Raw genomic sequence first — 13,567 nt, 5'->3', positions numbered from 1 at the left:
TTTATTTAGTTACTAACGTATAAACAAAGTATGATCATTTCGTATATTACAAATATATAAATATTATAATCATTATGTGTAGTATCATAATCTACTTTATCCTTTATATGATTATTTTACGTAATTCTACATATGATAATTTTATTGTAATACAAAATAAAAAAACTTGATACTATTTAGTAAATATATAATTTTACTAAAATTTCCCTATAAGCATATGTATATATGTATACATACATATACGTATTTACTATGTACATTCTATGATTTTGCTATATTTTATTTATGTAGTATGAAATTTAAGTAAAACAATCGATATTATCAAATAAATATAATTGATTAAGAAAAAAAGGATGCAACCTTTTCTAAAAATAGCTAACAAAACTAGGAGAAACAACGAAACTTACTTCTTGAACGAAAAAAGAACAAAGTAACTCGTTGACAACATTGTAATCTGAAGATTATAAATTGAATACTCGTTCTCCAATAAAAAACAAAAGTAACCAATAACAAATAAGTTCCACTAATTTTGATTGGATGATACTTGTATTTATATTAATTCTGTCCAATCAAAACTTTAATATATAATATTTTATGTTACAATTTGTATCATACGTATTTTTATATATATTTTTAGATACGAATTATCTAGTTTAAAATCACAATTTTGAAAAATTCAGTAAAATTATATTTTACAAGTTTTAATTATAAAAAAAAACATTACAAAATAATTATGTCAAAATATTGTGATATATTGCCTCAGATACAAAAAACAGATTTGAATTTAAAAATGATATTAGATGAAATATCAAAGATGAGAGGTAATTTTTTCTAAAAATGTATGCTAAATATATATTTAAAGTAATATTATATTTCAGTTAAATGTGCTCAAATGCAATTAGAAATTTTATGCCTGTATAAACCACAGTGTTTACAAATACTTGAAATGTTAAAAACATTAGAACATGATCAACATCCTTTTATTGACTTACCATCTATACAAGAATCATATTTGTTAGCTGATAATACATCATGAATTATTTAAACTTACTATGTTAATTTAAATATATTAAATATTAATAGATATTTTTCATTGTTCAGTTTATTCGCATTCAAATTGTTCTTTATTTTCGTTAATTATAAATTGCAAGAAATGGGATATTTATGTTTAAACATATTATATACAGATTATAGAATACACATGTAAAATATCAATACAAGTATAAATGTACTCATATCATACAAAATAGGTACAAAAATATAATCTATATTTTTAATTTATTTGTAACATTTCTAATTATAGATATTAATGTATTTTTTATGTTCCTTATTAATAAAAGTTTGATAATAAAAGACAATTTGTATTGTATTATAGATTAAACATTCTTAATTTTTTTGTAATACATATAAGCAAAAATATATATGTTGGAATCACATACAGAATTTGGAATGATTCTCTTTTAATGCCACTTGATATTAATATTTACAATTCATATGGCTAGAAAAAATATATTTTAAAAAAGTTTCATGTGGATACAAAAATAACTTTTTGTACATTTACTATTTTATCATTTAATCTTATCCTCATCCAAATTAATCACTTAGACTTTGAATATATTTCTAAAATATAACATATTAAATCTTAAGGACTAAGCAAAAATTCTACTGCAATCATTTGTTAGCAAAAATATTAATAAATCATACAAAAGAAAATATTTTTATTACCTAATCTTATTGTTATTTTCTATACTTTCTAGATCTTTCTATTAATGTATTTTTTACGGTTATTATTTTCAAATGTTTCATATATCTAAAAAACTTTTCATAAAATTTGTTGGCAAAATGTATATACATTAAAGATTAAATATTTGTAATAATAATTAATAGAAATTCTATCATTATATGTATTAAATGCAGCAAAATGTATTCATAGAATGTTTATCAAATTAATTAGCACTATATCTCCACATATATCATTTTAAATAGTAATACTAGAAATTTGAACTATAATTAAAAATATCTCAGACTTTTTTTGCTGCAAGTGTTTAAATACTTATAAAACAATGATGTTTATTCTTGAAACATTGAATCATGATAAATGATTCAATAAACATGTTTATATACATATGCCTGATGTTTTAACAATATTTTAATCTATATATTAGTCTAGTGATATAGCTTATTGATTTGGAAAAAACTATTGATTGGAACGTTCTAAATTGCTGTGTAATCTATTTCTTATCATCAATGATGATATTGATAGGAAATAGATTACTTCATTTCATAATGATTAACGATATGTTAATTGTTCATTGCTAATTTTTTATATAGAAGTGTATCAGCAATTTCTTGGATAGTTAATCTTAGATCCGGTTCAATTAATTATTTTAAAGTATTATTATAGAGTTCAGCAGATCGTCCAGTTCAAATACTATGTGATAAGTCAAAATCATCTCTGGAAAATATTCTAAATCAACGTCGGCACTCATTTATCTTTAAAACGTACTCATATACGCGACAAATGTTTTTTGTTGCAATTGTTGCATTAAATCCCAATTGAAAATGACGCAACATGCAATGGCGTATATATTCTTCTGTAGGTTGGTAATCCGCGATTTTATTTAGGGATAATCGAAACCTCCTTTTTTGTTCAAAACAATAAATCCACAATCTGCTTCAAAATATACGACACAATCTCAATCATTATATGTCAGAGACTTAAATCAAACTTAAATTAATTTATTTATTAACATTTTTCCTTCGAACGTCAATGTTGAACTATCAGCAATGAATATTGTTCAAGGAAAATTTTACGAGCATCCAAGCGAAAAGTTTAAAAAAGATAAAAAATGTATTTAAGATAATAAATAAAAGGATTAAATGATATAAAAAACATATATTTAAGATGATTTTATTCGCTTATTTATTTTTTTTCTATCGATGCTTAAACATATTTCTATGAGTCTAAATTGTTGGTTTGATAGAGTTCATATGTTTATTGAAACAATTGTTTATTCTAAATTAAACTATAAAATTATGACAATTTTATAGTTTAAAATCTACCTAAAGAATCGAGTCATTAAAAGTAAATACGCAGGTAATTCGGATAGAAACATATTCATAACCTTCATATATTGTAATACCTTTCGGGCAAAATTCTCGAAATGGTTATAATTGCCACAAAAGTTTTGTGTTCATTGTATTTTTTTAATTTTAAAGTTGTTATGAATATGAAAATAAATAACATAATAAATTCGATTCTGTATTTAATCCTAAATGACTGTTATTACCATTTATATTTATAATAAAAGGTTCAATGGTCCTTTCAATAAGAATAAATGCTTGTATCGTAATTGTTGTAATCGTATTATGTCGTAAACATTTTATTATTTGTTCCTTCATTCTTTATTATACCCACGTCCTGTACGTTCATTTTATAAATATATTAAATTGAATTTGTTAGAAAAAGTTTCGGAGAGATTACTAAATAGAATTTTCGCAAATTTAACAATATTCTTCTAAAAAATCCTTATTGGTTCGCTCATTGCTCTTTCAAAAGATATAAGTTTATTTCATTATTTCAACTTGAATATAGGAAACAAAAAATGAAATTGCCTTTTAACAAAGAATGTTAACTTAATGTGAATAATAAACATTATTTAATTAACAGAAAATAAAATTTCTTTATAAACTTCCTTGCATAAAAAAGTAGATATTGCTTTTCTTATCTTGTAGTAATGAAAAATTAAGAAAGTTACGCTCACTCTGAGCTCTTTACCTAAAATAATATTAAATCTAATTCAAAGTAAGAACTGCTTTTGAGATTTGAAGAAAATATTTTAATATTAGTAATCAAAAATATTAAATATGTAACGTTAAGATTATAAGGAAAAAAAAAAGAATAGCGACGTTGGAAAGTAACAATGAATTATATAAGAACCGCAAAAAATTATTTCTCATTTTTTAAAAAAACAAATATAATAATTTATTTTATTATTTTTTTTGGTTAATTTTAATATATGAAATAATATAAAATTATATAAAAATTTATTAACAATTTGATATATTTAATGAGAAAGATAAACAAGATGGCGCTTTTGTTTCTTACAGACATCGAGACTGGCATTAAATAAATGAAACGAATGAAAATCGACCAATCAGCTCGCAGAATTTGGGCGTTATTACTATATTGGCAACACCGCTCGAAACATCGAGATCGTTTGGGACGAAATAACGATTCAGTCCAGCTTGAACGGGTGGTAGGTGCAGTCGCATCGGCTGCTCGCGATTATTTTCATTGCAAATCATTGGCAACACATTCAATTTTTCGTAGCTTTTTTATAATACTTTTTTATTTTGTAGAGTTATCCCGTTTCAGGCTGGACTTCGAGTACGGATCATATCGAGACGCTGATAATCCGGATATCGAGGTAAGTGCCAGCTTAGTTTCACTAGCCTATCGTTATAATATAGTCGCCTATCCTATCTTTTTCTATTCCTTTTCTTCTGTCTCGTCAACAACGCTAACCAAAGAACGATTCTAGCTGATGGTGGTCTCTCCGATGGGTGGCCTACCAGGAGGTTATTTCCGGCTTACATTCGATCTTTTGTTTCCGCGTTGCGTGACCATATCTCCACAACGTCTACGCGGTTTAATTCCGCAATTATTTCCTGACCGCCTTTTTAATACGGCTTCTTTTAAGCCGGGCGTAGGCAGGGTAGATGTGTGCGAGATATGCACCCACTAGGGATCTTTAGCCATTGCGGAGGAATGGAAACTTAGAAAACATGTATTCTCTGTTTTGGCGTCCGACGCAAAATTGGCACGTGGAATGAGGTAGAATGATTGTTCTACACCATTTCACATTATTTTTCCTAACCTTGGCGAATTGTATTGTTTCTATAGGAGGTGCATCTAATCTGGTACTTTTTCTATAACCTAATGAAAGGTAATAGCTTTTGTTATAGCATGAGAAAAATCATTGTCAGTGGCTCGTTATGTATACCCTTTCGAGAGGGTTTTTCGTATTCGAATTTTCAGGTTTTGTAGCATCATAGAAGAAAGAAGGAGCCAGTGGAGGAGCATGCTGCACGATCTCTTCTTCGAGGGTCCAGTTGGAGGAGAACCGGATCACCATGCATATGAATCCATGCCTCTCGAGGGGGATCGGTGACGATCCGGATCACCCATCCCCTTTTCCGGAAAATAGAAAAAGAACATTCTGGTTGTATGTTCTTCGTATAAGTTACGATTTCAGCATGAAGGTTGGAATCTAATATACGACGATCCTACAAACAGAATTGGGCGCATGTATATTTTTGCAATTGATACAAATTGGGCCCGGGCCCAAGCCCCACCCGGGGGTGGGTCACCTTCGCAGCAACCTCCACGTGGTGTGACCTGGGAAGTTTATGTATTTCGTACCTTTGTCCAATTAACAAACGAACAAACATAAACTTGCAAATGGCTGCGAGATTATAAAGAACGAATTATCTAGTCATTCAAATGCTTTTGTTTTCTGTTCAATAGATATCAGATATTTAATTCCTTGAATATCTGATACGCAATTTTTATCGCTATTTCGAAAAAGATATTACTAATCGTAAAACTTTGTTCTTTATTATATATGGTTCTATGAAATAAAAATATTGATTATTTACTTATAATTGTTTGAATTTATTATTTGTAAACGTTCAATCATTCTCCTACTCCTCGATTTTAGTATTGCATAATATGTGTTCATTTGTAACGCCGTTACTTCTGTCAACAAAAACATTCACGTATCACTTTTTGTAGTTCATTCTTGTAGTTAACATCAAATTCCAAATTATTTAAATTGTAATTTATTATTCAACGATACATGTTTCGTCTTAAAAAATGTCTTTGTTTGTGTGTTCATTATTTTGTTTTTTTTGCTTCGAAATATTACAAGCTAAAGCTTTTACTTTTCTATTACTACGACATAACATCTTTAAAATCTTTGGTTTGTACCTAACAACACGTAGTTTAAGTCGTATAAATTGTTTCTGCGTATGTGATAATTTGGATATCAAAGACTGAGTGTTTTTATGTTGTGTATATTTTTTTTCGGCTTGCTTTAACTTCCATCTGAACAATAACATTTGCTTGAACAGCGTGTGTTGTTTTTTTCTTAGTTTACAGATTATGTCGTAGAAACATGTTGATTTAGGTCTAAGTTCTATTTCATTCGATAAATTTAATTCTCGATGGTACGATAACGATGATCTCACATTCCAATTTCCATCGTCCTTCAAAATTCCGACTTCCTGGCTATGTTGAAACTCCTAGCAAAATAATATCGTGATAGAATTATGAAAATATATGTAAACTAACAGTAAGATAAACAAAAATAAATTACCATAATATTTTTGTCTTCTTGTTCTTTTAAAAGATTAATGTTTGTAGACATTAAATTCATACTTGGAACAATATCTGGCCTAAGTTTTCTATACTTATAATCCATTGTAACATAATCAGTATCTTTGAAATGCAAGTAACATACCATACATTTTTTTAATTCTTCATCGTTTAATATATTTCCTTTAAGCGATGGTAAAGCAATTTTCCAAGCTATAAACATTTTCGGATTTCCTGGAAAACGATGTGAGGGAACTTTTACTCCCGATGGGCATCCAAGGACACAGCAAGCTCTAACCATACTTCGGAAATTAAACAATTTACAATATTTTTTTATCTTTCACATTATATAGTAATCGAATTAATTTTTCATTTCAAATCAAATACATATATTTAACTACTTACTTAATGTCACATATTATTCTTGGTCATCTATGAAAATGCAAATGAAAAAATTTAATACGCAGTTATCATACATATGCGTGAAGATTGTGTGAAACACTCATGTAAATATAAGAAAGAGTGGCATGTGAAAGTTCGACAAGTAAAGCAATCTAGTTGTTTAACTCTAAACTGACGTCATTTTTAACTATTTCCATATTGTGGATTTAATATATGAACTATTGTAAATAGGATAGGATTAATTATCAATACATTTGCTTTTCCTTTTTTCCTATTTGATTATTTTGAAATTTTTTAAATTTAGAAGTAATGAATAGCAAAATACGAACAGGAAAACGATTTAATTTAAATGATTAGATATACAATGATATGTATGTTAAACAATCATTTAAAAAGTAAAAAATAGTTCATAATATGAAGCCTGTTTTAATTTTATTGTAGTTAAATTTTATCTACGTTTTGGCTTCATCCTTAATATTCTTAAACTAATCGATAATTTTGAGAAAATAATAACAATTAAACAATAGTGTTTATATAGTTTTGTAGATATTCGTAAAACTTATAATTGTCAACAACTTTTATGTGTACTGAAGAAGTACTTATATATAAGTCTAGACAAAAACAGCAGATGTCAATAGAAGTACTCATGTTTCAGGTATAGCGAACAAGATATAATAATCTTTTGCTTATTAAATGTGTTATTATTAACATCTTTAAGAAAATAATTCAAATTGGAGGAAGAAAATAATTTCATTTTGTTATTAAAAACTTATAATGATTCATGTTAAATATGTTTATGAATTTGGTTTAGGTTAGGTTACATTTAAAAGTAATTGTTTATGATTGTACTTAAGGATAAATATTATGCAAATTTATAATAATATATAATAAACTTGATATATATGTATGTAAATTTATTAGAATTTATATATATGTGTTTGTGTGTGTGTATAATATATATATAAATATATATATTAATCTCATAATTTTAGTTATAACCAATAATCAATAATTAATTATAATATTAGAATTATGGCAAATATTTAATATTTTATGGTAGATTTATGTATGATAGATTTATATGATATTTAATAATAGATTAATATGTAACAAATTTGATTAAATATAAAATCCATTTTATTTTTTAAAGTATTGTAAAGAATAATTAATTTAATTAATTAATTTTAATCTGTAATAGTTTATAGCTTTAAGGAAGTAAAAGAAATGGCTAGTACATCCAGTGATCAAAATATTATTGCCCAAAAGACTTGGGAGATGTCAAATAATATTGAAACAATTAGTACAGTCGATGAAATCTACAGATATGATAGAAAAGAACAACAAGATATATTGGCCGCTAAACCATGGGAAAAAGAGTAGGTCTAATATAAATATATAATCATTTGCACAAGTTCAATATTATTCTTTAGAAGTTCATAATAAACAGAAATTATATTTTAATTTTACTAATATATTGAATTTTCTCAATATAGTCCTCATTTTTTCAAAGATATTAAAATCTCAGCATTAGCATTGTTAAAAATGGTAATGCATGCACGTTCTGGTGGAACATTAGAGGTAATGGGTCTTCTGCTTGGAAAAGTAACAGCAAATACAATGATTGTTATGGATTCTTTTGCATTACCTGTTGAAGGGACAGAAACAAGGGTTAATGCGCAAGCTCAAGCATATGAATATATGACTGCATATATAGAAGCTGCAAAACAGGTGAAATCAAGAGAACATAATTTTTTTCTTTATATTAAGTTTATCTGACAGAATATTCGTATAGGTTGGCAGACAAGAGAATGCTATTGGTTGGTATCATAGTCATCCAGGTTATGGATGTTGGTTGTCTGGTATTGATGTGTCTACACAAATGCTTAATCAAAATTTTCAAGAACCATTTGTTGCTATTGTAATTGATCCTGTGCGAACTATTTCTGCAGGTAAAGTTTGCTTAGGAGCATTTAGAACTTATCCAAAGGTGCGTTGAAAAAGTCATAGAATCATAAATTCTAATATATTTTATGATAATATATTAATATTAATATAATTTGTACTATATTAATATCAACGACTAATCTCAATTTATAGGGATATAAGCCTGCTAATGAGGAACCATCAGAGTATCAAACAATACCTTTAAATAAAATCGAAGACTTTGGTGTACATTGTAAACAATATTATTCATTAGAAGTATCATATTTCAAATCGTCATTAGATAGACGATTGCTAGATTCCTTATGGAATAAATACTGGGTGAATACTCTTAGTTCTTCTAGTCTATTAACAAATGCAGATTATACTACAGGACAAATATTTGATTTGTCGGACAAATTAGAACAATCGGAAGTTGCGCTTGGAAGAGGATTTGTTTTAGGTGGAACAGATCCACACGATCGTAGTACAGTAGAAAAACTTATTAAAGCAACACGTGATAGTTCTAAAACTACAATTGAAGTTATACATGGTTTAATGGCACAAGTTATAAAAGATAAATTATTTAATCAAGTTGGAACAAATATGACAGATTCTTGTTAAACATTCATAATAAGTTAATTTTAAATGAGAAGCCAAACAAATGTATTTGTGATATAAGCAATATAACTTATGCAGTTTTTCTGCTTTAAGTTGTGATTTTTCATGTCTTGGTATGACACAAGCATGTATTCAAAGACATATATACTTTAAAGACTTAGTGGAATAAAAATACATTTTATTTTTACATTTTGATTTGCTTAGAAAGTATATATAATGATGTATAGGCTTTTAAAAGTTTTATAGATCATTATCATGATACTTAAGCCTGCTTTTATGTTAACCCGGACTCCAGGATTTTCTAAAACCAAATGAATAGAGGAGCTGCTTAACAAGCTTCTTTCTGTTAACAATAGGTTCTGTACAAAAATATAAAAAGGAGGTTATCGTTAATTATTTGTGCGACAGTAATTATTGAATTCACAAATGAAACAAACGGAATCAAATTACTATATTCCTAATCAAATAAAATTCTACGATTGAAAAATTGTATAACTCGATTTGTCTTCTGACATTTGGAAAAGTCACGGGAATCCAATAACTCATTTATTATATATTAAAATAATTGATATATTTTTATGACGATGAAAAGATATAGATATAACTTTACTTGAATTCATTCAATTTATTGATTTACAATATTTATAATACATTACCTAAAAATAGCATAAGAAGCAATGATGAAAATCGTCCTACAAATTACGCGTATGCCGTAAGATAATTATTATCAATATCAGTATTATTGGTATTTGTATTTTTCACCATTATAATTATAATAATAATAATATTAATAATAATAATAATAATAATAATTATTATTATTATTATATAAATTTTCAGTCATCAAAAAAATATTAGAACGAAATTTATTTATTAATTACATATAACTACTATACTATTTTAATATTTATTAACCTTTGTATTGCCAAAAATACGAGTTATTAGTATTTTATTTACTCAAATGATGTTTTTTTATTTTTATTATTGAATTTGTACTGACATTTATTAGAATATACTACAATTATCAGTGATAATGAAGGAATCTTGCTGCATTTATGTGCAGTAATTTTGTTATACAATAAAACATTAAATTATTTTAATAGTTACGCACTTTCGTAAATTACATTATTAGTTTGTGGTGCGGTTTGATCTTTTAATATTCTAATCGCTGTAAAGCGCATTTGTGCTTTTGTACTTTACGAGTGAAAAATTAATATTTGGAATGTAGAAATATCGCACGCGCTCTTTTATGAGAACGTTACAGCTTTCATTTTTATTATATTCATATGAAATATACATAATATACTTTTAGTAGATCATTTAAGCATCACTGTTTGCAAAAATATTAAGATTCTAGAAATAACTTATGTATTACATATATTATTGTAACAAATACAATAATTTAAAATTATAATAAAATTTAGAAATATTATATTTTAGAAAAAAAAGGAAACTAACATTTTCGAATTGCATCACTTTTATAGCCATGACACGATATAATCCATGCAATTTTTTAATAGACTTATGTATACATAAATATGTTTATGCTGTTTAACCAATTTTCATTTAAATAACAGTTGGTAACCTACGTCTTTTTGATAAATGCTTTTATTTGGAAATAGTAAATAGAAAATTAAATAATCATTAGGATTCAATAATATAAACATTTAGAAGATTTAAAAAAGATTATTTGTATGTCTTCGAATCTGTTGATATAGCAAACATTACAGAAGCGATCTTTGTAATAATAATTTGTTGTAATACATTATATATCTAATACATAAATGCAGACAAGCTTATATATGGTTAAACGCAAATCTAATGAAAACCATTATTTGATGCTTTTGAATTTGAAAAATGAAATTAATTTTAAATAGGCATACTATTACTATACAAAATACCTGTACTATATTTATTAATAACATTTATTATTTTTGATCCAATGTCAAAAACTTTTAAATGAATTGGTAAAATACAGAACCATGCACGATGACTCGTGCAGTAAAATCTAATAACATTATGTATCTTTAATTCCTACTTCTATTTTATCGTACACATGTATAAAAATCCATTGTATGTTATATACGTATGCTTAGTGTATAAACACGAATTTTATGTTACAGCAACACAATAAAAAATAAGCAATGACGAATTACGATAAGCTTTACTTGCGATTAGTATAAATTTCCGTGTACAAATGTGTGACATAATTATAACTGTAAAGAAACTAATTCAATTGAATAAAAAAGACCCATAGAGTTTAATAAGATTATCAATCATTTGTAATCACGACATAGAGCGTACGGAATTATATAAATATGATGTAATTTACAGTTTTTTAAAGATCAAATTTCCAATGGCATTATGATAATCTCTAAAGTTTCAATTTTGTTATTTTATTAGCACCCATGACAGTACTATTCTTCAAATTTAGATTTTCAAAATCGTTCTTCTACATATTATTAATCACACACATTTTGTGGATAGAATATTTCATGAGATTATAATAGTAAATTGTATACACTAGCAGTTATTAAACTGCTGAATTTCACAGTAATAGAAGATTCCCTTCTATCTTATTAAATATATTATTGCTCAAATGTTCTAATGTATATACAGAAAGTATAATTGTATCAGTTATTTTTATATATATGAGTACATGACGAGTAAATGTTTGTTAAATAAATATTAGCTGATGTTTTGATTGCCCATAAACGCATGGTTTTCAATTCGTTATCCTAATAACGATCATATGTAGTAAAAAATCAATATTTATATGAATTGAGAACTATGCGTAGCTCTTCGTTCTATTTTTAGTCGGTTTTAATTTGGGCTACTATTTTTATATGTTTAGCAAGATCTTATCTTTCTGATTTATTTATATATTTCAAATATATATGAATATTTTTGAAAAACAATCATATTTCGTTCTATATGATTAATGGAAGGGAAATCTTTTCCTACTGATGTAAAATCCATCGGTGCATTATTAATAGTCACGGATGTACATTATACATATGAAGTTACTTCGTATTGAAAAATTTTTAGAAACGTATAAAATCCGAATGATACAAAAAGTAGTTGATCATATGAGTTTAGAATGAATAACAGTCATATAAAATGTACATCTACGAATATCTCAACCAGAAGTGGCCACTTAAAAAATTTTTTAACTTTTTCTATGCTATTATTCTTTCAATTATTTGCATTTAAAAATATTTATATGTGATCATTACTCGTTATTATTTTCCAGAATAGCAGTTTATAGTTTATATATTGCATTAACAATATTTACATAAATTTAAGCAATATTTTATATCAGAGACGTGCAAATTTTTGGTTGAAGAAATAATTCTTTTATTACTGCTTATTGCTTATCCCCATTCGAGTATGATTACTCTTTTGGCATGTTCAAATATTATAATACCTAGATTAAACAGTAATATTGTAGTTGTTACAATGTAATAACAGCAAACAAACTCGGAAAAATACTGATATGATGAAAGCAAGAATTCGTTTAGAGAAATAAAAGAAAGAATGGGAATAAGAGTAATAGGCTCTATATGCCAATTTTGAACGTCTCTGTTGTACATGGAGTACAAAAACATGATAAATCATTAATTTAATAAGTATTTATGTGCATATAAATGCATATTAATTAACATGCATTTATATACATTGAAAAACTTCTCATTTTTGAAGCAACTACACAATGTATCATGAATTCCGGTTAGAAAAATAAAATTGACAAATAGAATGGTAACCATCCTGTAAACTGAAAAGATCGATTATACGAGCAAAGTGTATGTGTTAGTTATCAGTTAATTCATACGTAAAAAATTATATTTTTAGCTTATAAATAATAAACGTTATTATTTTCAATCGAATAGAAAATACTTATTAATTAAAAAACTAACTATATAAAGATATTTGGAAGTCAATATTACTCTGTTATGCAAAAATGACTAAATATATTGATTATTTTATTTGAAATGTAAAGTTTTTAAAACAAGAAACTTCTACAAGCTTAATATTTTCATTATTTAACTGCTTTCTATATAGCTCTACTTTGTAATACAAGTATAATTATTTAGCAAATTTTTGGAATCATCTCTGTAATTTCAATAAGAATTCAAATTACAAAGAGATAAAACGAAGCTATATCAACTCTAAAAACAGCATCACATTCATTCGTACAACGTTTCATGTTGTACATGAGTAAAATATATATTATTATAATTTATT

General features: G+C 26.1%; 3 protein-coding genes across 11 annotated transcripts; 2 read left to right on the top strand and 1 right to left on the bottom strand.

The window, feature by feature from the left end:
- Positions 1-262: 262 nt before the first annotated feature.
- On the top strand, positions 263-1,224 carry LOC127070749 (uncharacterized). 2 transcript variants are annotated; one of them, XM_051009148.1, is made up of 3 exons: positions 263-499; positions 638-821; positions 879-1,224. In XM_051009148.1, exons 2-3 carry the CDS (start codon positions 734-736, stop codon positions 1,034-1,036), a joined length of 246 nt encoding a protein of 81 aa, XP_050865105.1. In that variant the 5' UTR covers positions 263-499; positions 638-733; the 3' UTR covers positions 1,037-1,224. The 2 variants fall into 2 exon arrangements, with proteins under 2 accessions (XP_050865105.1, XP_050865094.1); XM_051009137.1 differs by having other exon boundaries at positions 263-821.
- Positions 1,225-5,653: 4,429 nt separating this feature from the next.
- Positions 5,654-7,348, bottom strand: LOC127068055 (uncharacterized). Of its 4 annotated transcripts, none has more exons than XM_051003699.1 (4): positions 7,238-7,348; positions 6,785-6,811; positions 6,381-6,681; positions 5,654-6,306 (listed from the first exon to the last, which is right to left on the bottom strand). In XM_051003699.1, the coding sequence occupies exons 3-4, from the start codon at positions 6,678-6,680 to the stop codon at positions 5,872-5,874; spliced, it is 735 nt and encodes a 244-aa protein (XP_050859656.1). In that variant the 5' UTR covers position 6,681; positions 6,785-6,811; positions 7,238-7,348; the 3' UTR covers positions 5,654-5,871. The 4 variants fall into 4 exon arrangements, with proteins under 4 accessions (XP_050859656.1, XP_050859681.1, XP_050859673.1 ...); XM_051003724.1 differs by lacking the exon at positions 7,238-7,348 and having other exon boundaries at positions 6,381-6,403; positions 6,525-6,613; positions 6,785-6,923; XM_051003716.1 differs by lacking the exon at positions 7,238-7,348 and having other exon boundaries at positions 6,525-6,681; positions 6,785-6,930.
- On the top strand, positions 6,815-13,091 carry LOC127068042 (COP9 signalosome complex subunit 5-like). 5 transcript variants are annotated; one of them, XM_051003677.1, is made up of 5 exons: positions 6,815-6,923; positions 7,980-8,157; positions 8,275-8,509; positions 8,574-8,768; positions 8,879-13,089. In XM_051003677.1, the coding sequence occupies exons 2-5, from the start codon at positions 8,006-8,008 to the stop codon at positions 9,323-9,325; spliced, it is 1,029 nt and encodes a 342-aa protein (XP_050859634.1). In that variant the 5' UTR covers positions 6,815-6,923; positions 7,980-8,005; the 3' UTR covers positions 9,326-13,089. The 5 variants fall into 5 exon arrangements, with proteins under 5 accessions (XP_050859634.1, XP_050859604.1, XP_050859613.1 ...); XM_051003647.1 differs by having other exon boundaries at positions 6,875-7,004; positions 8,879-13,090; XM_051003656.1 differs by lacking the exon at positions 6,815-6,923 and adding an exon at positions 7,189-7,436.
- The last annotated feature ends 476 nt before the right edge of the window (positions 13,092-13,567 follow it).

This window comes from Vespula vulgaris, chromosome 1 (assembly GCF_905475345.1).
Source record: "Vespula vulgaris chromosome 1, iyVesVulg1.1, whole genome shotgun sequence".
NCBI classification, from domain to species: Eukaryota; Metazoa; Arthropoda; class Insecta; order Hymenoptera; family Vespidae; genus Vespula; species Vespula vulgaris.
This window is presented reverse-complemented; position numbering and strand designations above follow the sequence as displayed.

Coding starts and splice junctions, on each gene's coding strand:
- LOC127070749 (XM_051009148.1), top strand. CDS start 734: ATGTCAAAATATTGTGATATATTGCCTCAGATACAAAAAACAGATTTG. Junction 822..878: donor TGAAATATCAAAGATGAGAG/GTAATTTTTTCT, acceptor ATTATATTTCAG/TTAAATGTGCTCAAATGCAA.
- LOC127068055 (XM_051003699.1), bottom strand. CDS start 6,680: ATGGTTAGAGCTTGCTGTGTCCTTGGATGCCCATCGGGAGTAAAAGTT. Junction 6,307..6,380: donor AAGAAGACAAAAATATTATG/GTAATTTATTTT, acceptor TTATTTTGCTAG/GAGTTTCAACATAGCCAGGA.
- LOC127068042 (XM_051003647.1), top strand. Junction 8,158..8,274: donor GCTAAACCATGGGAAAAAGA/GTAGGTCTAATA, acceptor TTCTCAATATAG/TCCTCATTTTTTCAAAGATA. Junction 8,510..8,573: donor ATATAGAAGCTGCAAAACAG/GTGAAATCAAGA, acceptor ATATTCGTATAG/GTTGGCAGACAAGAGAATGC.